The 27,534-nt window shown below is 34.6% G+C and overlaps 2 protein-coding genes across 3 annotated transcripts; both read left to right on the top strand.

Moving 5' to 3' along the window:
• The first annotated feature begins 473 nt into the window (after window positions 1-473).
• Window positions 474-27,534, top strand: LOC131854163 (phytanoyl-CoA dioxygenase, peroxisomal-like). 2 transcript variants are annotated; one of them, XM_059205292.1, is made up of 8 exons: window positions 474-599; window positions 20,390-20,506; window positions 21,169-21,283; window positions 22,870-23,025; window positions 24,022-24,165; window positions 25,219-25,365; window positions 26,384-26,521; window positions 27,416-27,534. In XM_059205292.1, exons 1-8 carry the CDS (start codon window positions 553-555, stop codon window positions 27,470-27,472), a joined length of 921 nt encoding a protein of 306 aa, XP_059061275.1. In that variant the 5' UTR covers window positions 474-552; the 3' UTR covers window positions 27,473-27,534. The 2 variants fall into 2 exon arrangements, with proteins under 2 accessions (XP_059061275.1, XP_059061276.1); XM_059205293.1 differs by lacking the exon at window positions 474-599 and adding an exon at window positions 15,334-15,488.
• Window positions 8,890-10,114, top strand: LOC131854161 (serine protease inhibitor 77Ba-like). The gene has a single exon (XM_059205291.1). It carries the CDS (start codon window positions 8,909-8,911, stop codon window positions 10,112-10,114), a length of 1,206 nt encoding a protein of 401 aa, XP_059061274.1. The 5' UTR covers window positions 8,890-8,908.

Raw genomic sequence — 27,534 nt, 5'->3', positions numbered from 1 at the left:
ACGAAATGCTGCAGTTTTATACTGAGGTTTCTTACTGAATGTTAAATTAATTATGGTCGAATCTCGACCACTGGATGATCACTAGTTATTATTCCGACAATGTACTCCCAATGATGATCACTTATCGTATGCATTTGTTGATTAACACTTGACAGAATGATTTGCGATCGTGGTGACATCATTGAGCCTTGCATCAATGATGACATAACCTTGTGATGAATCAAGTCATACATGCCATGATTGGAGGAAATCAAAACAGACCTAAGGATATTATGTGTCTATTTTATTTATAGCTGTAATAAAATCGTATGAAGCAATTATGTTACAAATGTATATTTATGTTCATTACGTGCACCACCTACTATTTTCTTATCTTAATGTTACTTTCTCTACTGGTAGTCTGGAAGAGATTGCTTAGCGATAAGACCACATTTTTTATCAATTTCTGTAACCTATCATTTTGTGTGTTTTCTTTGTCTGGTGCAATAAAGAGTTTAAATAAATAAAAAAAATAAAAAAATGTTTTTATAGGATGAGCTCGACTGATACTAAATGATTACCTCCGCGCATGAGCACCAACATTACCAGAGGAATTGCAGGTAAGTTTCCGACCTTGAAAGGTGTGGGTAGGGTAAAGTATTGGCGAAAGATAATTTATTTATTTATTTAATTCAGGCTTCTAATGGTCCATATTACAAATATGAACTCTGAATTTTTGAACTTTGACCTTGGATTTGAAATTGTTTGCAGAAGTAGCATCGAAGGGGATTTTTGACATTTCATTTGTAATGGTTTATTTAACGTCTATACCAATTTTCAGCTCTATGCGAATTTCGGCTAAGTTAAATGTCTATTTTCACTGGACTAAAATATTTTACAGACTAACATACATATTGGCATATATGAGGACGAGGGCGAGGACGGGGCCCCCGTGACAGTGTATCAGTTAAGTGATGACGACTCAGACGAGAAGTGGAACGTTTCTGTTCACATAAATGATGTGCCATTAAAAATGGAGGGCGATACTGGTTCTGCAGTCAGTATAATTTCTTATGGCACGTATAAGACGTTATTCAGTGATTGTAAGTTACAAACATATACGACAAATTTAAGAATGTACAGTGGGCAAAACGTGAAACCGAAAGGTAAGATTCAATGTACAGTTCGTATAAAAAATAATATAATATCAAATTTAAACTTAGTCGTTATAGATAATGAATTCAGTCCATCTTTATTCGGTCGAGATTGGATGCGATCTTTTGGTATTATTTTTCCTAAAATATTGTCAGTAAGTACTATGCATAATACACAATTTACTGTACCCATAGACACAAAGAGTGCTGTATATAATTTAAAAAAAATGTATCCGGACGTGTTTAAATCGGGTGTAGGTACGTTTAATAAGTGCAAGATAAGGCTAGAACTAGTAGAAGGGGCGCAGGCGGTGTGGCGCCGAGCGCGGCCCGTGCCGCACGCGCTACGCCCGGCTGTTGATGCTGAGCTACAGCGGCTTCAGCATGAAGGCATTATATCACCAGTAGAATGGAGCGAATGGGGTACGCCCGTCGTTCCCGTACTAAAAAAAAATGGACAAGTGCGATTATGCGGAGATTTTAAAACTACCTTGAACCCGGTTCTCATGGACGATAAATATCCTATCCCCAGGATCGAGGATATATTTTCTACATTACAGGGGGAGAAATATTCGCAAAAATTGACCTTTCTAATGCGTATCTACAAATCTTGTTAGATGAATCCTCAAAAAGGTTGTGCACGATAGTGACACAACAGGGAATATTTTGTTTTAATAGACTACCGTTCGGTATTAAGTGCGCTCCAAATAAATTTCAAAGATTGATAGAAAAATTGTTTAGGATGCCCTACGTAACTTGTTATATTGATGACCTAACTGTCTGTGGTATAAATAGACAGGATTTATGGATGCGGTTATTGAAAGTTTTTAAAATATTATCAGAGTGTGGATTAAGAGTAGCTCCAGAGAAATGTAGTTTTTTTCAGAAGTCCATATCGTATTTAGGACACATAATCGATGCGGACGGGTTACACACGGAAACGTCAAAAGTTGATGCGATCAACAACACAGCAACCCCACCAATGTAAAAGAGTTAAAAGCGTTTCTCGGATTGATAAATTATTATGGGAAATTCGTGAGAAATCTGAGTGATATACTTTCCCCTTTATATCAATTATTAAAAAAAGGTAAAAGATTCGAATGGAGTAATTCTTGTAATGTTGCATTCGAGCGCGTGAAGAATGCATTAAAAAACTCGTCATTGCTGGCGCACTTTAACCCTTCGCGGCCGATTTCGGTCACGTGTGACGCATCTCCGTTCGCGGTGGCGGCGGTGCTGTCGCAGCCGGCGCAGTCGCCGGTGCGGCGCGGCGGTGGCGCGGCGTGCGAGCGGCCCGTAGCGCACGCTTCACGCACGCTCACCGCGCCAGAAAAGAACTATGCACAGATATGTAGGGAGGGGTTGGCTGTTATTTTTGCAGTTACTAAGTTTCATGAGTACATATATGGTCGAGAATTCACTTTAGTCACAGACTGTAAACCGCTCGCGTCTATTTTCAATGAAAATAAGGGAGTCCCATTGATGGCCGCGAGCCGTCTTCAGCGCTGGGCCGTAATACTAGGCGCGTACAACTATAAAGTTAAGTGTATCAGTTCAAAACATAATTGTGTAGCCGATTGCCTATCGAGGATTCCGACCGTTGTGACAGAAGAGAGTACGCGGATCGATTCATACATTAATTTTATACAAAATACGTCTCCCATTAGTTACAAGGATATTGCAAAATATACAGCATCCGATAAAGTATTGCAAGAGTTACATAAAAGTATTAAATCTAATTGGATATACTGTAAATGTAAAGATTTAAAGCCATATTTTGAAATAAAGGAATATCTCAGTATCGAGCAAGGCTGTATTTTATATGGTCATCGGGTTGTTATTCCCGGCGCATTGAGAGAGGCTATTTTAAATTTAATACACCAGACGCATCAGGGTGTGGTGAAATGTAAAAATTTGGCTCGAAACTATGTATACTGGCCAGGTATCAATGGCGACATAGAACGTGTGTGTGGCGCGTGCGGGACGTGCGCCCGCGAGCGGCCCGCGCCGCCGGCCGCGCCGCTGCACCCGTGGATGTGGCCACAGGAACCCTGGTACCGAATACACGTTGATTTTTTCTCGTTACCCGGCGATTCTAAGTATTATTTTGTTATCATAGATGCACACTCTAAATGGATTGAGTCATTTAGAGTTCACAACACTTCAGCTACTTCGACCATAGACAAATTGCGCAAAGTATTTGCACGATTTGGTCTTCCACATGAATTGGTGTCCGATAATGGACCACCATTTTCTAGTCATGAGTTTACAATTTTTTTGAACAGTCTAGGTGTACATCCAATAACAACGACTCCTTATAAACCTAGTAGTAACGGGGCGGGAGAAAATGCGGTAAAAATAATTAAAAAAGCATTAAAAAAAGCGGTTCATGACAAAATAGATTCGGAATTGGCGTTGGACAATTTTTTATTAATATACCGCTCTACACCACATAGTATAACTGGGAAAACTCCAACAAGCCTGTTGCTAGGCAGAGAGGTGCGTACACCTTTTAGTTTGTTACAACCCAGCACGAGCGAGTTAGTGAAAAATAAACAAAGAAAACAGATTGAATATAAAAATAATAATACCTATAGACAATTCAGCGTCGGGGATCACGTGTATTTTAAGTTGTTTCGGCGTAATACATTTACATGGGAAAGGGGTGTTGTCACTGACCGTGTGGGTCCATTGACGTACTATGTCAAGTATAATAATAAATATTTAAAAAAACATGTCGATCAGTTACGCATATTTAATAGTATTGATTCAAATTTATTATATGATTATGAACGTCGATCGAGTGGGGATGCTGCATCAATCAGTAGCGGTCAAATCGTGTCCAACAACGACCAAAATCTACCTGAACCCGATATTGAACCCGTGACGGAGACACAGCCGGTAGGCCCGCGGTCACTATACCCACAGGTTTTCGCCAGGGACTCATGAGTCACCCGATGGCGATGCCCCTAGATCGCGTTCAATTCGAATACGCAAACCGGTGTCAAGATATGGAATGGATGAATAATTTTTACAAATATTTTAGGTTTCACACAAGCTGTACATTTTTCCATTTGTGTATGCGTACACCAGTAAGCGTAGTATATTACTGTTATACTTACATAAGACAACTGGTTTAATATGTAATTGTATTTTTTTTTAATTTTAGTTATTTTTTATACTAATTGAACTTTAAAGTTAAACGTTTTTTTTGTTTCAGTGTTTTTAGTTTTAGATTTAGTTTTTTTTTAATATACTAATTGAACGTAAAATTTTATATATAAGATTAAGTATTATGGTATGTACAGGTGTAGTAAATATAATTGTTTTAGGTTATTTCTTTTCGTTACAGTGTTATATATCTACAAGTAAATAATTATTATGTATATATTACTTTGTAGCTAGGGGGGGAAGAATGGCATATATGTGGGTACATTGTTATTAATATTTTATGTTCACCGTCAATATAATAAAGAATCAGTCTCGTAAAGTGTCTTGTCATTATAACATCCTAGTTAACAGTTGTGCACTATAATATAATACATACCACATATGAAAGATATTAAATTTAATATAAACAAATAATATACTGTGATAAAAATTGTCTGTGTGATCACAGATGATGGTAATCTGCCACGGTAGCGCCGATACACACCACCCATCGGCCAGTAGTCCTTCATAAACAATAGAATAGAATAGCAAATCATTTATTCAAATAAACTTACATTGAAGCACTTTTATATAGTCATCACATTTTTTTTAATCTACCGCTCATTCGGAAAGCTGTCTCATCACAAGAAGAACGATTAAGAAACTTGTGTGTTGCTCTTTTAAATAATTTTATTCCTAATTTACATTTTTAAGTTTAAGTGTGAGAATACAAACAATTATCTATTATCATATCAATTAGCACTAATACAATTAAATACTCAAATAGAAAAAATATTGAATATACAACTAACTAATAAATATAAAACCGTTTCTTGACTGTTATTAAAGTATTAAAGTTTTGATACAATATAGTTCCCATTTACAAGAACCGGACTATTAAAACTGCCTCTAATAAGAGCAGGGAAGGCGATTGTTAGTAATGTGGACTAATAACCCCATTTTTGCAAAAAATCAGGTTGACCTTCACATGGTTCTCCTTTGAAACTATCATGACAAAATCACAATGGGCTAACTGGCCTTTCTGCCCTCCACTGGTGCCCCGCAAGCTTAAACCGTTAGCGCAGGCGGGTGCACCAATTCATTATCATCCATAAGAACAAATACAACGTGTAAAATATAAATCACTAGCTATTGCCCGCGGCTTCGCTCGCGTTAATTTATCACCTTAGGGGTGAAAATTATCAAAATCCTTTTTTAGGGGATGCCTATGTTATAGTAGCTTTATGCATGCAAAGTTTCAGACCGATCGGTAAAAATTGACAAAGTTTCATACAAACTTTCATCCCCTATTTTATCCCCTTGGGGGTAGAATTAACAAAATCCTTTCTTAGCGGATGCCTACGTCATAACATCTATCTACATGCCAAATTTCAGCCATATCCGTCCAGTGGTTTGGGCTGTGCGTTGATAGATCACTACGTAAGTCACCTTTGAGTTACATATATTTAGATTAAAATAAACATACAGTCTAATTGTCCTTGTTGGCGCATGTGTTAGAAATCAAAAACATATGTAGATAATGATTCGCGGAATAAAAGAGGACGGTATGACGTATGATGAAGTTAGATCTATTAGCGATCGTGGCGAATTCATTAGAAATTAGACACGATAATACAAGCATAATATATAGTGTATTGCATGGAAATCAAGGATGTCAAAAGTAAGATTATTTTCGTACAAACACGAGTTTTGTTCCCTTGAGTAGGTACGAGGATGTTTCCATCCTCGTACAAGTTTGTACAAGATTTTGACCTACGGAAATCGATCAAAATACATTGACGTAGGTACGAATAAAATAGAAAATTCTTCATTCAATTAAATTTAAATATTTTTGCCACGCACAATCACATTGTGAAATCACCTCCCAGCAATGGTATTTCCGAATCGATACGATATTGAAACCTTCAAGAAAAGAACTTATTCCTATTTAAAAGGCCGACAACGTACTTGCAATTAACCTGATGTTGCGGGTGCTCATGGGCGGCGCTAATCATTTACCATCAGATGAGCCGCATTCTTGTTTGTCCCCTGTGTTATAAAAAAATTAAATATAAGTACATTCATTCAAAATTTAAGAGCGACGCTCTTGTCGGTGGAGCTCTTGCCACATTCTATGATCTTCCATCATACTCTTTAAACGTTGATACATCACGACTCCAATTCTATCTTTAATTTGCTTGATGTGCCTTGGTCTTCCTCTCCCCTCTTTCCCTCAATAATAACTTTCATAAATTCATCATGCCTTATCAAATAGCCTCATTCGGACAGCTGTCTCATCACAAGAAGAACGAGAAAAAAATCTCTTTTAAATAATTGTTGTAGCTTTACATTTTGAAGTTGAATACTAACTACCAAATAGCACTAAGTCATTACAATCAAAATATTAAATGTTAGAGAACAAAATTAAGCGGAACACGATATTTTAAACGTATTTTTTTACTTCTTTATACGACGCTGTATTATATTTTATAGGTTGACAACCATGATGATTTTTTTAATTAAATTAGTAAGTAGTTTACATTATTTGCGAATATTACGTAACATATGTGAATGTATGTTATAGAATCTGTGTTAAAAAAGGAAACTTCATTGTTTTTGTAAGTTGTTACCCGCAATTAGTGTGATTTTTATTTATTTAGGTAATGTTATACACATTATTTAGTATTACATATAATAATTAGTAAAGCCAATAACAGATGCCTCATGAATTTATCAAAATATATGAACAGAGTAACATTATCAGTTACATTCTCCCTCCTCACTAAAATATCCAGACATGTGGCGGCGTGGTGGGCCGGGTCATTGGGCTCCCTAAAATATGGTCGAGCGCAGTGATGGCTCATCCGTCGTACTCGTGAAGGACGCTTCTGGGACTGGTCTGCTCTTATCACTACGACTGATTTAATCTTATTGTGTATTTATATTTGACCCTAATAAATTCGTGCTGGTTGGTAGTTTGTATTCACACGTTTAGAATTCTAAAAGGTGAACTTACAAGGATAATTTAAAAAAGCAACACACAAGTTTCTTTCTCGTTCTTCTTGTGATGAGACAGCTTTCCGAATGAGCGGTAGATTAAAAAAAAACATTGTTATGATTATTGAAAAGTGCTTAAATTAAGTTTATTAATGATAGAATAAATGATTTTCTATTCAATTCTATTCCATTCATTTATACTATACAAATTATAACAACGTTTTGTGTAACGAAAACCAAAGAAAAAGAAGTTGATCATTTTAAAACGGTGCGAGAAATCGGACCCGCGGCCATCGGAAAGTAAAAGCGATGTGCTAAATCGCCGGACCACCGGAGCCGTCATTTTTGTATGTATGATAAAGTCCTCCAATAATAGTTTTTCCATGTACATAAATACATTATTCCATGTATACAGAGATTCATACATTTTTTTTATTATGTCTAGATATTTGGCACTCGTAGAAAAGTTAGACTTGTCTATGAGTGTGTTTTACTAAACACTGTAAATTTAATAAACACATTGCAAATCTAGGCTGAAGAGGAAACGCCAGTACACATCCTGTGGTTGTACCCCACTCATGTATAAACAATCTCTTTAGATATATACACTCCATCCTGGGGAGATAAAAACCATTCCTTTGTAAACTGTATTTCAATTGAAGAGATTAAACAAGAAATCATATCACGTAGTAACCTCCGGAATGGCAACGCCTAAGCTGTGTCACGGGCCTCACATGCTACCATGATGTTCGTAGTGCTGTTCATTTATATAGGCAACGGTTACCATTTACCTTTAGACGAGCCGACACATTGTTTGCTTTTCTAATAACAAAAAAAATAGAATGCAAACCAATTAGAAACTACTCGTTTCCAAAGTCGTTTGAAAATAAAAAAATAATTATATAAGTAGTTAAAAATAGAAGGTGAATTTGAAGTAGTTTTTGCACTTCGTTTCTTAGAATTGTGGTCTAGGAAGTTATGTACACAGCTTCAGAACACAATGGTACATAATATTTGCTTATCAACGTCTAGGTGGACGTCTTTGTTTAGGAACACTATTAATAATAATTACAGTACCGTACAAAAATTAACTTCAATCTATTTATTTTAATATTCGAACTGCTATAATCTAAATTAATTGATTTTTTAGCTATCTCTATCAATAAAAAAAATCTTACAACAGCGAACAAAGAAAGACTGACGTCTTCTTAGACGTATAGATAGATAAAAGGTTTTCAATATACAGAATTTTATTACTTTGTTTGTTCTACAAAAGTGTTGGATTGATTTGATATTCTTTGCTTATTTTATATATTTAATTTGAAATGTCTTTTTTAAAACTATAGTATTTACCATTTATGTTCGTTGTTTCATTCATATTCCATGTACTCTTTTTGCAAGGAGTGTACATATATAAATATATACATATGTAATAAATTGTTCACCATCTAATTCACGATCATTTTATAGGTCTATATTTAGAATTAAATTCTAGGCCTTCTCAAAATTATCACCACAAATTACTAACCTTTCGACGTTATCTTTGTCAGGTCACAATGATAACAGCATTGTAAAATTTCATTGTTCCACACTCAGTATTTGGCTCAATTCTGTCAGACCCAGTCAACATGACACAATTTGTTCATTTCCTATTAATTTCTTTAATTTTAATTAACGAATCAAAAGGACAATGTACACTAGAAGTAGCAAGTATGCGTATTAGACGACCTATCTACGATTTTACAGTCAATTTAGCGACAAGACTTGCTCAAGAAAAGGAAAACCATTTCGTGTCATCTACGCTCTCGCAATGGACTCTCATTTCGGAACTATCATTAGGAGCTACAGATGAAACTCTCGACGAAATACAAAGAGTACTGAAAACTCATAAGCACCGATGCTTCAATGAAAATTATTGGAAGATCATAAAATCTATATTAGACACTAATGACGTCACCGTTGCAAGGTCATCTATGATAGTTATACCTAAAGAATTTGAATTAAAGAATGGATTTACCAAAAACATCATAAATACCGGACTATGCGAAATATTCCCGCAAGACTTCGAGGACTCAGTTACATCAGCTAACGCTGTAAACGACAACGTAAGTCTTGTAACGCAAGGTGTTATTGATGATTTATTGACACCTAATGACTTTAACAGTTACAATATTATTATAATCGACGCCTTATACTTCAAAGGTACTTGGACCAAGACATTTGCTACAACAAACACCGACACTGCGTCGTTTTACGATGAAGTAGGTAACAGAGTGGGGGAAGTGAATCTAATGTATGTGAATGATAAATTTAATGTGACCACAATTGATCAAATAAATGCAAAAGTTCTTCAATTGCCTTATGGTTCAAATAACCAATATTCTATGCTGTTGTTTCTGCCAAACGTTGGAACGCGACTTTCATCTACTATATATTCGTTATCCAAAATTAGTTTAGCCACTGTATTCAAGAAGTTTGAAATGGATGGACCTCGAACTGTAACAGTGGAGATACCGAGGTTCAAGATAACATCGGATCTGGACAATTTGAAGGAACTATTGACCGATATGGGTTTAAAGAGTCTATTTGACACAGGAGCAAGTTTCGAAGAGTTGTCCGATCAAATTCTATACGTATCAGACTTTATACAGAAAGCAAGTATTGAAGTAACTGAAGAAGGTACCGAGGCAGCCGCGGTGACTGAAGCGGGTTTGAGATGGAGAACTTTGGATGAGGAATTCATTGCGAATAGACCCTTCTTATTCATGATCGTGAATTCTTATAGTCAATTACCATTATTTGTCGGAGCTTACTCGAAGCCTAGTGTTTATTGAGTCTATATGAAATAAACACAATTATGTATTATTTATTTTTAATTATTTAAACACAAATACAATTTTCTCATCTATATATAATTTAATATTTATTATGGGCTGGGTGATTGGGCACCCTAAAATATGGTCGAGCGCAATGATGACCTGCTCATATCTCATACTCGTTGAAGAGTGTTGCTTGATACTAATAAATTAGTTCTAGTTGGTAGTTTATTCGAAAGCTTCTTGTGTTGAGACAGCTTTCTGAATGTACGATAAATTAAAAAAACATAACTATGACTATTTAAAAGTGCTCAATTTATTTTTTATAGTGCTATAAGCAGTATTAAAATCATTGTAGTTTTCCGCGATGAATTGGCGTAGAAATTCTTTGAGCAGATACGATCCGGAAAGTGGATTATGGCCACTCTACAATACACTTGCGCAGTTGTTTTATAAAAAAAAATCGTCTTTACCCCCCAAACGGCTCTAGTTTCGAAAGTCACCGGGATAAATAAGTAAGATATTTCCAAGACGCCGTATACTGAAGTCCAATGTTTAAGCCTGGCCGCTGTATAATATAATATTGTATATTCTTTATAAGTTGGTATTGTACCAAAGAAAGATAGCCGTGTGCATGCACTAGGTATGCTATCTTGACTTAGATTCGAAAGTCGTGTGTTCAAATTTGACTTACACCAAAAATAAAGAACTTGTGGTCAATTTATATCTAATTAACTCCCTTTGATAACATTATCATCTGTTTCTTCCTTGTCCCTTTCATTTGAGGTCGGCGTAATATATTTTCTTTTCCGTTCATCCCTGTTCGCAGTCATTTCATTATTTACTCCCTTTCTTGCCACATCATCTTTCACACTTTCTAGCACGCAATTGTTGGGTATAAAGTTTTGTGATAATAAAACAGTTTTCCGTAAGAGGGCCTTTAACTCATACCATACCAACCCTTAGATCCGGGGGGGAAAGCATAGTTAGTAATGTGGACTAATGACCTAGCAATGCACCATGTCAGGTTGACCTCCACGCGGTTCTCCCTGGAAACCATCGTGATAAATTCTTAGTGAACTTGTCACGATGGGCTGACCTGACCTCACGTTCATCTTATCATCCTCCACTGGTGCCCCGCCAGCGTAAACCAGCGCAGACAGGTGTACCATTACCTTATCAATAAAAAAACTCCGCCTCCTCCGCCCATATCTGGCGCCCATAGTGTTATATTTATCATGAGGTCGAGTTTTAACAATGCTTTTGACTGCCCCCTCTGGAATAACAGTCGTGACAGTATCCTATTATACATCATTAGTTACATGTATTTAAACTCACTTTAAAAATCTTGTTACAACTGACGAAGTTCTACAGATTGCTACTAATATTCTTTAGGCGTTAATGTTCATTACGTAATTAGGATCTAAAATGCATTTCTTATTATTTTGAAAATAAGATTTCAATATATAAATGGAATTAAAATTAGATTTTTAAAATTGACCGTATGTTTGTGGTAATTTACTGGATTCTCTACCTAGTATTAATACTAATTTACGAGATGGGATCTATCTAATAGGATTTGTGACCCCATGGTTAGCGTTCTACTATGTCAAATACAACTTTGGGTTAATTGACCAGGCTTCATTCTCATCCTCTAATGCCCCGTCAGCGATTACCTTAGTTGAAGAGTGTACACTATTCCACTATTATTGATAAAAAAAATCAAATACTCCCTCAATAAAATAAAAATCCCCTCCCGTATACATCCCATCATTGATTCCACGTATAACATTATTGTAGAAGGAGTAATTGTTATTATGGTCCATTTACTTACCTAAATGCCGTCTGCACAAAATCAGTAATTCATTCTATGGTAAGATTTTATAATAAACTGCCAGAATCTGCATTAAATCAGACAGAGAGGCAATTCCAATCTTATATTAAACAATTTTTATGTAAGAAAGCCTATTACAGGATAGACAACATTTGATATGTTGTCTATCCTGTAAATAATTAGTTTATTAGCATACAACGTTATAATTTTATTTTCTCATTGCTTTCTTGATTGAATTGATTGATTTTAGAAATATGAAAGCGTAGCGGTTTTTGTATTGATTGATTCATATGCATTCTCATTTAAAATGTGAATACTATAACTGTCAGATGGCAATTGTAAGTAGCTTTGACGTGGTCTAGTGTTTTGAGTAGTCATGCTCACTAAAATGTCCAGACTTGTGGCGGCGTGGTGGGCCGGGTCATTGGGCTCCCTAAAATATGGTCGAGCGCAGTGATGGCTGGCTCATCCGTCATATTCGTGAACGGGTGCTGCTTGTAGGGACTGGTCTGCTCCAATCACTATGACTGATTTCCTCTTATTAATTGTTTAACCAGTTGGTTATATATTCAATATTTTCTCTATTTGAGTATTTAATTGAATTAATGCTAATTGGTGGTTTGTATTCACACACTTAAACTTAAAAATGTAAAGTAATAATAAAATTATTTTAAAAAGCTACACGCAAGTTTCTAGCTCGTTCTTCTTGTGATGAGACAGCTTTCCGAACGAGCGGTAGATTAAAAAAAATGTAATGACTATTCAAAAGTGCTTCAATGTAAGTTTATTTGAATAAATTATTTTCTATTCTATTTAACTATTAGTCTATGGTAGAACTATATAGAAGACAATAAAGCGAAAACCTTCTCGAAAGTGCCCACATCTTTTTGCAAACGTCCGCATCAATTTATCGTTTATTGATTGTGATTGCTCTTTTAAATAGTGTGATTTTTACAATAGGATTATGACTCTGTGCTGCTTATCTTATCTGTGGTCCTATGACGATGTGACGCTAAAATAAGAATTAAAATCACCAGCTGTAAGTCTGTGAATGATAATTAAAACATTAGTCATTAGGGTCTCTTACTAAAGTGTCAACTCCTTGTAGCCAACGAATAGCCAATCAATGCGGTCCACCCTTTTATTCCTTACGCTTAAGGGTCGGCAACGCGCACGAGACACCTCTGTTGCTTCAGGCGTCCATAGGCTACGTTAACCATTTACCATCAGATGGGCTGTACGCTTGTTTGCCACCATAGTAGTATAAAAAAAAGAATTACTCAACCGTATTTCAATTAGAATGACGGCCTACGAGAAAAATAATGTCATCGCCACCTTATATACGCCAGGGATTATAAATATAAAAAAGCGTAATGAACGCATTCGGTACGTTATGATAAGAGTGTAAATTTCTAGATGTACGGTAAAAATTATTTTTTGACATACAAAAATAGTATATATGTAAAAATTGTTCTGTTTTTCAGATACAAAAATAGTATATATATAATACCTATATTAAAAATTATAATGAAATGATAAGCGCTATAAAACCTGAACAATCAAATCAGCGACTCATCAAATGGTAATTTACCACGATGGTCCCCAAGTCCCACCATCACGTTACTTTGTATAAAATTGTTTTTTTTTAGTCTGACATCCTTTTGAATAGTTCTCTTTATAATCATTTTAAATAGTTTGTTTAAATAAAAAAAAAAACAAATTTTAAAATTATAGTTCACAAATTTCTTCGTTGATAAATAGTTCTACAGTTCTCTATCAGTTATATCAATAGTTCTACTACTATTTGTCTATGCCAAATTTTATTTTTTCCGACGCGAGTTATAATGAAATGATACTCCCACCTGCGCTAACGGTTTATTTTGGTTATTGCTATAAATCTACAAAAAAAAAAAATACGAGTTCCAGCATCAGTGGATATGATAAAATGTCTAGCCTTGAAATAATTACTTTCCAAATTATCGCCATTTTTAACTTTTCATGACTGACTTATAGGAGAATCTAGTCGATCTTATCGGAGTTCTGGGTAGCGCTACCTGAGTTCTATCGAAAAGTCTAGTAACTTTTTCCTGTAAAATCATTATTTTCCAAATTATCGCCATTTTTAACTTTTTAAGGCTGACTTATAGGAGATTTTTTTTACGAGTTCTAGCTGATCTGATGGTCCTACCTGAGTTCTATCGAAAAGTCTAGTAACTTTTTCCTGTAAAATAATTATTTTCCAAATTATCGCAATATTCCAAATATCTTGAAAAGTTAAAAATTATTTTAGGTAGTACCGAAGCTAACCTAACATGTCAGCATTATACCGTTAGATGTAACCCAATAGTAGAAATTATAGAAATGTGTTGTACATTTCTAGCATTTCCACCAATGGGTCCACTTTACTAACAATCCCCTGCCCCCCATATCCATAGTAATGAAAAATGCGAAAGCATCTCTGTCTGTCTGTTCGGTACATTTTCCCGACCAACGGTTTATTGACGTGAAAATAGATCACGAAGATAGAGCATCTTTTATCTACCTACAAAAAGAAACAGACGAAGTTGTGGCTACCAGCTCATATATACATATATATGAGCTGGTAGCCACAATTTGTTACATAGGTGCTAACACTAATTAGAGGAAAAAAATGTATTGTGCTGAACCTTAGTTGATACGTAATAGCACAAAAGAAAGATACGCATATGTAATAGATAATTAACGATGATGTATGTTTATGATTGATTAGAAAATTATATCAGAAATTACTATAATGATTTTGATGAAGATTCGTACTTTTGTAGGTAGGTACTTCAAAATTAAATTGAAAGAGTATTATTATTATAGAATTAAATAGTAAGTAAAAAATAACATGTCTATTCAAATCATGCCCTAAAAACTATTTGAAAAAGCTTTTAACTGCCATTAAAAATCTCAATGCATTCACAAAGACGGTCATTTGGAGCTTGTTAGTTAGCTTATTAAATAAAATTTATAGCGATTCCATGGGTCCTCTTATGGGTGACAACTCTAACGTACATTGTACTTTTGCCTTAATTTGGTGTTTTAAAAATATATATAGGTTGTGAATTTTAATGTGAAGTTGTCAAAACTGACAGCTTACTCAGGTTAATCAAAATCTAAAAAATAATCTACGTTTGTCAATTGATTGGAGGTATATACCTCCTGTCTTTATACCTACTTTTGTTTGTTAGAAACAAATTAAATCACTAAAATATTGATACGTAAACGATTGTGTATTATCATGAATGTAGATAACATTTTAAATAACAAGTTAAGGCGTCAATATAACATCACCCGACAAGCAGTATGCCAAATGTGTTAATAGTGTGCAAACGTATAAATATAAATAAAAAATAAACTTCACACTTCTAAGCCTTCATAAAGTGTTTCTAATTTTTTTCCATTATAAATAATAATACCTACTTGCTGTTTAGTTAATGGACAGTATTTTACCGTGATTAGTAGATATTAGTTATTTGTGACAAAATTTTAAAAAATGAAGTGGTCTGGGAATATGAAAGTTCTGCCAAACAAGTAAGTGGCAATTTCTTTTTAATTTGTTTTAATATAAAAGAACAGAACTTTTTGGTTGTGTCTACACTGTAGGGTACTTATAACATTATCTTTAGGATTAAACTTGCATATTTAATATAGACAGATGTTTTATATGCATCTTCAGACATAATAGAAAATAAATACAAAAACAATATAACAAAGGAGTAACAATTATAACTAAACAACTGTTCATGTTATATATATAATTATATCATATTTGACTACAAAATATTTTGGCTGGTTGTTGCAATATTTTGTCATTGATAACAAACTTGCTTGTACTCTAAAAATAATATAGGTATATGTTGTAAACAAAAAATATCCAGAAACTGCTTTTAGTAGACAATCAATTAGATTCTAGTGACAGTTTGGAACTGATCATACAAGATGGCCTCTTGGTAAATGAATAGCACATATATCTACATGGATAGTATTGCGTTAGAGGTTATAGGTTTGCTTCAAGCTCATAACTACATATTGAAGCTAACCTGTAACTCACCCTGGTTTATTTGTAACTTGGAGGTTCATCAGCACCTGGAGATCACCTCTGTCAAGGAGGAAATCTCACAGACAATAAAAAAATACAAAATCAAACTGGACAGGAATCTGAATAAACTTGCTGTTCAACTGACATTCCCTGATTATATGGCACGTCTTAAAAGATGTTAAATACCAGACTTCAACAACTTGGCATAAGCTGGAATATCTGAGGTTGGATTCCCAATGGAGAATCACGTCTCACGAGATTTGATATGATCAACTAATATGCTTATAGTATGGAAGACTGCATGATTATAAAAAAAACATGGACAGTATAGTGGTAACAATCCAGCATACATCTGACATTTGATGGTAGATGGTTATGGTAACTTATCAAATTGTAATATACTCTCCATAAAATTTATAGCCTCTATGGTCTAACAGTTTAGCACACCACTTTACTTCCAATGTTTGCGAGTTTGTTATCTCATATGCTTTTGTATTCATGAATTCTTTGTATCAGTTTGGGTGTATTCTATGTATATTATGTATGTATTTACAAAAAAAATATTTAAGTAATTATATCAGTTGTCTAGTATTTATAACACAAGCTCTGCTTACAGTGGGACTAAATGATGCTGTGTTAATTGTCTAGGGATATTTATTTATTAATAAATACATTTTTTCGTCTGCATGGAATTTAACTTTATATTTCTAAAATAAAAGTAGCTTAAGTTACTCCTTATTACATCAGCTACAAAATCAGTCCAGCCAGTTTAGAGATTAGCCGGAACAAACAGACAGACAGACAAAAATTGTAAAAATTGTTATTTTGGTGTATGTACCAATTTGGTGTATGCATGTTGTAAAAAACGGTTATTTCAATATTACAAACAGACACTCCAATTTTATTTATAAGCATAGATAAAAAAACTCCATACTGTAATCTCTAGACAAAACCTCACCAGACAGTTCATCTACAATCTGAGTGTGCACTCAAGAGAGAAACATTCTCTGAAACTTCAAAATTAAATTCCATGCTCATCTTAGCATCCTCCACTGGTGCCTTGTCAACGTAAACCGTTACCGCAGGCGGGTGAACCATTTCATTATCATCCATAATAATAATAATAATATTTATTGCAGTTATAGGTTGTGTTACATAATTAAGTTGTACATATATACACATTTATACATATAAATAAAATTGAGTCAATACAATTTTAACATACATTTTTTACAATTTTTGTGTAATTGTGCCATCTGAACTAGTATAAAAACTTATACTGTATCTCAGATGTCACATATTGTATAAATATGGACTTTCATAGACAATGGTAAACAATCTCGTACTTTGATACTTTATAGTTATTGAACGATAAGATTTTTTTTTATAACGAACGCAATCGGAACCTCATATGTATATATATGTACATATAGACGTCACATCTGCGTAACCTTTGCTTCTTATTTTGGACCTTAAATATGTAACACATTGCCTAATTTACTGTCACTAAGACATCATTAATTATGTCACATGATAAGAAGGGCCTTCTGTTTTTAACATATTACTAGCTGTTCCCGCGACTTCGTCCGCGTGGAATTTAACTTTATTTTTCTAAAATAAAAGTAGCATATGTTATTCGTTATTACATCAGCTACCTGCCAAAATAAGTCACGTTAAAATCGGTCCAGCCATTTCAGAGATTAGCCGGAACAAACAGACAGACAGACTATATATATACCGTATTTATATTCATATGCATGTAGTAAAAAACGGTTATTTCAATATTACAAACAGACACTCCAATTTTATTTATATGTAAAGATGTATTGATAATGGAATGATGCTGTCATCTGCGTTAACAGTATATACTGGCGGGGTACCAGCGGAGGATGCTAGGTTGAACATGAGAATACAAATTGACCTAGAATTGACGGTTCCTCCTAGAAACTAATGACTAAATGACGCACTCGGTGGTCTAGCGATAAATGACACCGCTTTTCTTCCGATGGTCGCGGGTTCGATTCCTCGTACGACAAAAACATTTGTATTCATGGGTATGGTTGTTTGTGTCGGTCTGGGTGTTTTCTATGTACAATCTGTATTTACGAAAAAAAATATCTATGTATCTATCAGGGCCCATAATTAGCTTAAGTTAGCTTTACTTGAGACTAGATGGCGCCGTGTGAGTTGTCAAGGGTAAATTAAAAAAAAACTACTTATCGCGACACATTTCTGGTGAATTTGCAAGGATGGACTAACTGACTTTGTGCTATATCTTCCTCCACTGATTCCATATCAACGTATACCATTAGCGCTGGCGAGTACAGCATTATCATCCATAAAAATACAGCCTTTTTTATAAACTACTAGCTGACCCGTGCAACTTCGTCTGCCTTTCATTTCCCCACCTTTTGCAATATGTTCCATTGCAGCTCCGCTCCTTTTAGTCATAGCGTATGTTAGCTTAAAGCCTTCCTCGACAAATGAACTATCCAACGCAAATTGAATTTTTCAATTCGAACCAGTAGTTCCTGAGATTAGCGCGTTCAAACAAACAAACAAACTCTTCAGCTATATAATATTATTATTATTATTATTATATATGTATATATTTGACGACCTCGGTGGTCTAGCGGTCTAGCACACCGCTTTACGTCCGATGGTCGCGGGTTCGATTCCTCGCACAGCACAAACATTTGTATTCATGAGTATGATTGTTTGTGTCTGTCTGGGTGTTTTCTATGTATATTATGTATGTATTTAGGAAAAAAAATTCTAGGTATTTGTATTAGTTATCTAGTACCCACAACACAAGCTTTAGCTAGCTTAACTTGGGTCTAGATGGCGCTGTCTGAATTGTCCTGAGATTATTATTATGATTAAATCTTATTATATTATATATATAAATATATATACATAGCTATATATATTTTATAAGTATAAATTATTTACCTCCGAAAATTGTACCCGCGTGTGAAACAGAGACATATAAATTGACATATTTTCTTTGTCCGTCTCAATCTTTGTTACCGTCGGAGTAATTTCTGCACACTTTGAACTTACATTGCTAACATTATTTGCGAATTGAACACATTACATGTTAATAAAGGTCAATGATAATAAGTGTAAGTTATGACTGATTGATAACATTATCAGACGGGGTGAACTCGTGATGCCTAAATCTATGTTAGTTTACTGGGGTCGAATATGAATCTATGACCTGCAGGAATAGAATACCAGAGGGCAGCTATTCTTTAAAAATAGCTTACACCCGCTGATGGAATACTAGTGGAAGGTGATAAAATGACTGATTGATATTATTACCAGACCGTCAGAACTGGTGATGCCTAAATCTATATTAGTCTACTGGGTTTGAAGTCACTGTCCGGTAGTATTCTATTACTGCAGTAATAGAATACTAGCGGACAGTGATTTTTATTGAGTAAATGGATAGGTATATTGTATGCACGTTGATAGGTAGTATTTAGTAGAGGGTGATAGGATGACTGATTGATATCATTATACGACTGCTTGAACTCGTGATGCTTAAATCTATATTAGTCTTCAGGCTGCAAGAATAGAATAGTATGAAGTAGCGATTTTTTTAATAGACGAGAATGGTGTTGTCTTTTTCTGATAGGTTACTAGTAGCAGGTGATATGATGACTGATTGATATTATTATCAGACCGCCTGAACTCGTGATGCCTAAATCTATACTGGGTTCGAATATGTATTACCTGCAAGAATAGAATACTAGGGGACAGTGATTTTTATTGAATAAATGGATATGGTATTGTACATCCGTTGATAGATTACTAGTAGAGAGTGATAGGATGACGGAAATCAATCAGACATCCGATCACCTCCTACTAGTTATGAGACAGACTAAACTCGTGATGCCTAATTCTATATCAGTCTACATGGATCAAGTATGAGGTTGTGACTTAGGCTACAGCGGTTTTTTTTTCATAGATGATAATAGTACATCCACTGGTGGAGTTCTAATGGAGGGTGATATGACTTTCATGTCCCAATATTTGTAACGAAACTCCCACGAAACGGCTTGAGCGATTCTCATGATATTTTATGTGTATATTCAGTTGGTATAAGAATAAACAGTAAACTATTTTTCAAACCAAGAGATAGGGCTGCTCCATAACGAATATATATATTTTCTTTTATAATTCGGCATTAAGAAATGCTATTTTAAACATAGGAGTTGATGGTAGAAGGGTGAAATTATAGGATTATATACACATACCCTATATTTTCACCAACTCCTATTTTTAATAGCAATATTAATTTATATCGCAAAACAACGTCGGCCGGGTCAGCTCACATATATAGTATGTATATTTATTCTTATTAAATTTGTTTTTTTTTGACGGACAGATGCTCAACTGGCATATCGGGTTACAATGTATCTCCGGAACAGTTCAAATTCTACAACGACAATGGATTCCTGGTCATCAAAGGGTTGATTGATTTTGAATCATTATACGCTTACAAGTAAGTAAACATTATTGCTCTGATATTGTTGTACAGAAGAAAATAAATGCATACATAAAAGAAATGATATCTCCATGGGAGGCACCACTGCAGCCCACAATTTATCCAACACACAAGTTTCCTGCTCGTTCTTCTTGGGATGAGACAGCTTTCCGAATAAGCGGTAGATTAAAAGAATGTTATGACTATTCAAAAGTGCTTAAATTAAGTTTATTTGAATACAGGATTTTATATTCTATTCTATGTGCCGCAAAGGTGAATAGGCAACTAACTCAGCATAAAGCTACAGATAAATCTGCAGCGCTGATATTCTGTTGCTGGTTGGCTCATTTACTTAAATATATTTGTGTGTGTATACTTAAAAAGATCCTTGTCAGTGGTAAATATAAATTGAAAACTACAAAACAGAACAATCCAATATATAATTTAAAATTTAAAAATAATTTTAATATTGTTATGTGTACCAAATAAACTTTTTATTTATATTTAACTATTTTCTTTCTTTCTATTATTTTTATTATCTATGCTCTAGGAATACCGCTACGCAGCTAACCACAATTTCGTAAAACCATTATTGAATTAAAATAAGGAAATATGCATTGTCCTGTTCAGACAAAGACGGGGAACGTAGATATATGTTTTTTTTTATTTAATGTTAACAGAAAGCAGTTTGTGGCGATATGCAATGGGACTGTGGAAAGGGGACAACTGTTGACCGTGGTCAGGGAGCCGTCACTACTCGGGAAGGGTCTAAAACCAGAAGATTATGTCAATAAGGTAAGATAATATTGTTCTCATTAAAATTACCTGTTCAAGATTCTTTCAATATGGACCGCTGGCGGGCACTATTGAAAATATTGTTTTTAGAACCCCCACGCCAAAACAGCAGTGTTATAAATTTGTGTATATGTGTCTCTATCTGTAACATTGTAGCTCTTAAATAAATGAACCGATTATTATCCGTATTTTTTAAAGTATGCTTTCATACACAAAAAAACCCTTCTTGAGTTGGGAGTTGAAATCTACGTATTAAAGTATTGATTCATCGTATTGGAAAAGAATTTGGTGTACACAGTAATACTATTCCACTTTATATAAGAATTTTAGAATATTTCAAATTTTTTGTGCCTCGTAAAGCAAAACACAGTAGTATTTGGTATTCTGTAATAATAATCTATGCAAATTACCTATACTGTAAGCAAAACAATATTTGTTCAACATTGGAATAAAATTTTAATCTTTATATATACAAATTACGTGTCACGTTGTTTATCCGCGATGGACTCCTAAACTACTGAATCGATTGCTAATTTATTATGCACATTGTGTGCAATTAGAACTAACTTGAAAGATAGGATAGCTTACATCTCAATTTATAGTCGCAATATTATTTTATTCAAGAACCTTAGCCTTGCCGGGTTTGCTAATACATAAAACCAGCTCCCCACCCCGACTTCACACAAGTGTTTTTTTTATAAATGATAATGGAATAGTGCGCCTGCGTTCGCTAACGGTTTACGCTGGCGGGGCACCAGTGGAGCATGATAAGATGAACATAAGGTCAGGTCAGTTAGCCCATCGTGATAAATTCACTAAAAATATATCACGATGGTTTCCAGGGACCCGTGTGGAGGTCAACATGACGTGGTACATTGCTAGAAATAAGATCGTCAGTCCACATTACTAACAATCCCCTTTCTTAAAGTAAATTGTAATATAAAGTAATGAAAAATTACAAAATATATAAGACATAATCTTATAGATGTAAAATTCTCGTATCACAATGTCAGTTACCATACTCCTCCGAAACGGCGTGATCGATTTTTATTAAATTTTACATGCAAATTCAGGTCTGAGAATCGGCTACTATCTATTTTTCTTACCCCTAAATGTTAAGGGTTATTCACCTCTGACATTTTATTTTTATTTTTTTTAGTAATTTCTTTTATTGTTTTTTATAATGTGGCATTAAAGAAATACATATAACCCTGTTGCGGTTTAATGATACGATGTTGTTGGTCGAGACGATGTATATTACAGATGCTAATAAACTGACAATATGTACATAGAAATAATGATCTTATATACTAAATAACAATAGGAAAATGTAAGGTGGGGTGACACAGTTTAGACACAGCTTAATAGACAATATTGAATTTGTCTTACTAGACATTATTAAATGCAATTATTATTTTGATGTATCTAGGTAACCGTGTCCCATAAACCCTAAATTTTCACCCTTCTAATACTAATTTGTAAATTTTTTAACCCTCTTTTTTAATAGCGATTTTACTTTATATGACAAAACAACGTTTCCGGGGTCAGCTAGTAACTTACAAATATATGCTATTCTTCCTTCACAGCTTCACGATATCTGCTACGACGACGTATTCGCGAGATACGTGGAGGACCCTCGGCTTCTGCACGTGCTGTCACAGTTCGTTGGTGACGAGATAACAGCCGTGAACAGCATGCTGATAAACAAGCCCCCAGGCAGTGAAAGACACCCGCCACATCAGGTAAATCTATACATATAAATAAAATTGTAGTGTCTGTTTGTAATATTGAAATAATCGTTTTTTACTACGTTCATATGCATATGAATACGGTATATACACCAAAATAACATTTTTTACAAATTTGTCTGTCTGTCTGTTTGTTCCGGCTAATCTGTGAAATGGCTGGACCGATTTTGGCGGGACTTTTATTGGCAGGTAGCTGAAGTAATAATGAGTAACTTAGGCTACTTTTATTTTAGAAAAATAAAGTTAAATTCGCCGGTTCGCATCAATCAATGCCTTTATCAGCTTCAACCGGCCTTCCCGAGGGTGATGCATCTTCGACATCAAAATTGCCGAATCGAAATTTAGTGAACCTGTTCTGGCACTGGCGTACTGTTGACACACCTTCTCCACACACATAGGACAATTTCTTTCTGGCTTGAACAGCATTTTTGCCCTTTCTGTAGTAAAACAGTAAAATATGTCGAAAATGCTGCTTATGGATCTCCATATTTAAAAGGGCACCAACCAAAAACTACTGCGTAGAATTAATTATAATTTTTCACACACAAGCCTTGCTATATGAGCTCTCAAAGCATATAAAATTTTTACGGCTTAAGTGTGAAGTTGAATGCAAACAATACAATTAAATCCTAAGTTAGAAAAAAACGATATTACTCTCCGAACAACCTAATATTTAAAAAAAAACCGCTTCAAAATCCGTTGCATATTTTTAAAGGTTTAAGCATTGTTAGCACATGAAACCTCTTTTTATATAAAAGCCATATAATTGTAATTAAAAATAAAATAAAAACTATGTAATGATATCATTTATTTTAATTTTATTGATTTTAATACTTATCAAATACGCGAGAAACACTTACAAAATTGCCAAGCTTATTAAGTTTAAAAGATGCAGTTGATGGTATATGTAATTAAGAACGTTTCTCTCATCATTTTCTTACAATTTAATGTTATTATTATCTCTCTGTCTTATCTTTTATTACTTTTCAGGATCTGTACTACTTCCCGTTCCGTCCAGCTGACAAGATAATAGCGTCGTGGACAGCCATCGATGACGTCACTGTCGAGAACGGGTCCCTGTTCGTGGTACCAGGCTCTCATAGAGCTAACACAGTGTACCCACATGGCAATATTGTGAGTATATATTTGTATTCTTAAAAATGTTACCAATCAAATGAATATTTTAAAACACCCTTACCGATATAAGCACACTCATAAATAATGTATAGTAATCATTAGAGTTGCTAGATTTATATATATGCCTATAAGGGGCAAACGCTTCAATTAACAAAAAAATACGGGAATTTATTTTTTTACCCGGGACAAATGACATATTGTGTAGCGTAGATAGATCGGTTTAATAATAAAAAACAGAGCACGATTTGAATACGGGACAGAGTCAGTCCGCCGGGACATTTTAACCCCTAAAACTAACCCTAAAATACGGGACGTCTGGCAACGTTAGTATTCATACACCATCCTCTCTCTTTTTCTATCTCTGACACACACATACACACACACACACACGCTCACACACACACACACACACACACACACACACACACACACACACACACACACACACACACACACGCACACACACACACACACACACACACACACACACACACGCACACACATACTGCTTACATGTACATATCAAATGCAGGCATAGTCTCTTTTTATTTATAAGTTAAATTTTCTTTGTTTTTGGTTATATATGGTTTTGATTTAAATATACTGTAAATTTTATTAGATCTACGATGTAGGTAACGTCATAGCATGTATTTTTTTAAATTATATAAACTCGGTGGAGGGCGTCGATATTCGCACAGTTTTATACTTCTGTGAATGATATCGTTTCTTGAATTAGTACACATGTTTTTGTTTTAAATTAATAAATAAAATAAAAAATACAAACTTGTACCGTGCGAGGAATCGAACCCGCGACTATCGGAAGTAAAGCGGTATACTAAGTTAATTATTTATATAAAAAAACATCTATTAAAAAGAGCAACACACAAGTTTCTTGCTCATTCTTCTTGTGATGAATCTGCTTTCCGAATGAGTGGTAGAATAAAAATATGACTATTAAAAACTGCTTGTAATGAGTTTATTTGAATAAAGATTATTTCTATCTCTATTTCTATTTCTATTTCTATTTCTATTTCTATTGTCTTGTTGTAGGGTGCCCAAAAGAAGTTGTACCATGGGATATTGAACGAGGATACATTGGCTTCCCCCGACAAGGTAGTCCACCTGGTGATGGCGCCGGGTGACACAGTGTTCTTCCATCCTCTAATAATACATGGCTCCGGTCCTAATGTCACTCAGGTGAGTACCCTACTTGTAACCTATTTTTATTTTTATAATTGTAATTAAGGTGGCAAACAAAATAAAAACTTCTTTTCTTTCTGTCCATCTGATTTATTATTAATTTTATTGATTTTAAATGCCTTATGGACGCCTGAAACACAGGGGTGTTACGTGCGCTTTGCCGACCCTTAAGAAACCTTAATATACCCTTCTTGAAAAGCGCCATGCTGTAGTCTCGTGAGAAAACCTCGGATAAATGAAGTTCAATTTAATCTAAGTGTTCGCGGGCCAGGAAGAGCTTATTTATTAGAGACAAGATATAAATACATGATATTGTTAATAACGTGGACTTATGATTTTATTGCTAGCAGACCGATACCAATCATCATGAGTACAAATGTTTGTACCTCGACGAATCGAACCCAGGTTCCTGGAAAACATCGTGACAAATTCCTGGTGATATTGTCATGATGGGCTAACTGATCTGTCCTCATTCATGTTATCCTCCACTGGTGGCCAAAATAAACCGTTAGCATCATCATCATCAAAAAAAAAATCCCGTCAAAATCGGTCCAGCCATTTCAGAGACTAGCCGGAACAAACAGACAGACAGACATATTTGTAAAAATTAATATTTTGGTGTATGTACCGTATTTATATACATATGCATGTAGTAAACAACGGTTATTACTATATTACAGACAATCCATTTTTATTTATATGTACAGACTACCATACATATAAATGATATTATAATTAACATAAATATATATAAATAGATACAACAATAGATAGAACAGTACTACGACATCACGTTATCATGTGATATCTATGATATCAGTAATATGTATCCTTTCTAGAGGAAACTTATGTCCTGAAATTTTACTGCACACTCACACACACACACATACACACACACAAAGCAAGCTGCTTGGCACACATATAGGTGGGACTGACACATGCGACTTTTTACACACACACATAACACACGCTTTAATTGGAGTAGAGTTCAATTTTCTCTGTTTTTTTTTTACAGAACTATCGCAAGTCTATGACTTGCCACTTCATGAATAGCAACTGCCAATATATCGACGTGAGGGGCACCGTGCAAGATCTTATTGTGAAGGAAATCGAGGAGGAAGGCAAGAGACGAGGCTTCGAAGTTAGTTTCGAGGTGAGACCGCCTTTGACCTACTTCAATAAATTAAATTAAATTGCATTTTATATAACATACTAGCGGTGCCCGCGGTTCACCCGCGTTTAATTTATAGCCTATATGTTATTGTGATGTATAAGCTATATTACTGTAGTTTCATCAAAATCCGTTCAGAGATTTTACGTGAAAGAGTAACAAACATCTATCCATACTCACAAACTTTCGCATTTATAATATTACTAGATTTTACCCGCGACTTCGCTCGCATGTTTTTTTTTTTAATAAAAAGTATCCTATATCCATTCTAATACCTCCAAGAACATGTTTACAAAATTTCATGATGATCGGTTTAGTAGTTTCTGTGTGAAAGCGTGACAAACATTCCTACTTTCACTATTATAATGTTAGTAAGGACTAGCTGTACCCGCGACTTCGTCCGCGTGGAATTTAACTTTATTTTTCTAAAATAAAAGTAGGCTAAGTTACTCCTTATTACATCAGCCACTTGCCAATAAAATTCCCGTCAAAATAGGCCCAGCCAGTTCAGAGATTATCCGGAACAAACAGACAAACAAAAAATGATATTTTGTGTATGTACCTTATTTATATTCATATGCATGTAGTAAAAAACGGTTATTTCAATATTACAAACAGACACTCCAAGTTTATTTATAGGTATAGATTAACATATATATACTTTAGCTGCAATTTCGTACAGCAGAAGTTGTCGTAGGACTAATTATAATTATGTTTCACCAGGTAGATTTGGATACCACGTGGTAAAAGCAACGTGGAATTGCAATCCGTGTCTCTACATGAATGTTGATGGTTATTAAGACAGAGGAAGGCCTAGAAAGAGATGGATGGACTGCATGAAAGATGATATAGATTAAAATAACTTATTTGTTTCAGGACCAATGGAGATATAAGAGCAAACAAGTGAAAGGTCAAGTTAAATCGAACTTGTAAATACAATGAAATCTTGGTAATATTACCGATTTCATTATCTGCAAACGTATATATTCATATCG

Source organism: Achroia grisella, unplaced genomic scaffold, assembly GCF_030625045.1.
Source record: "Achroia grisella isolate CSIRO2021 unplaced genomic scaffold, CSIRO_AGI_Agris_v1 utg971, whole genome shotgun sequence".
In the NCBI taxonomy this organism is placed as follows: Eukaryota; Metazoa; Arthropoda; class Insecta; order Lepidoptera; family Pyralidae; genus Achroia; species Achroia grisella.
The sequence above is the reverse complement of the archived record's forward strand: the minus strand, read 5'-3'. Positions and strand labels throughout refer to the sequence as shown.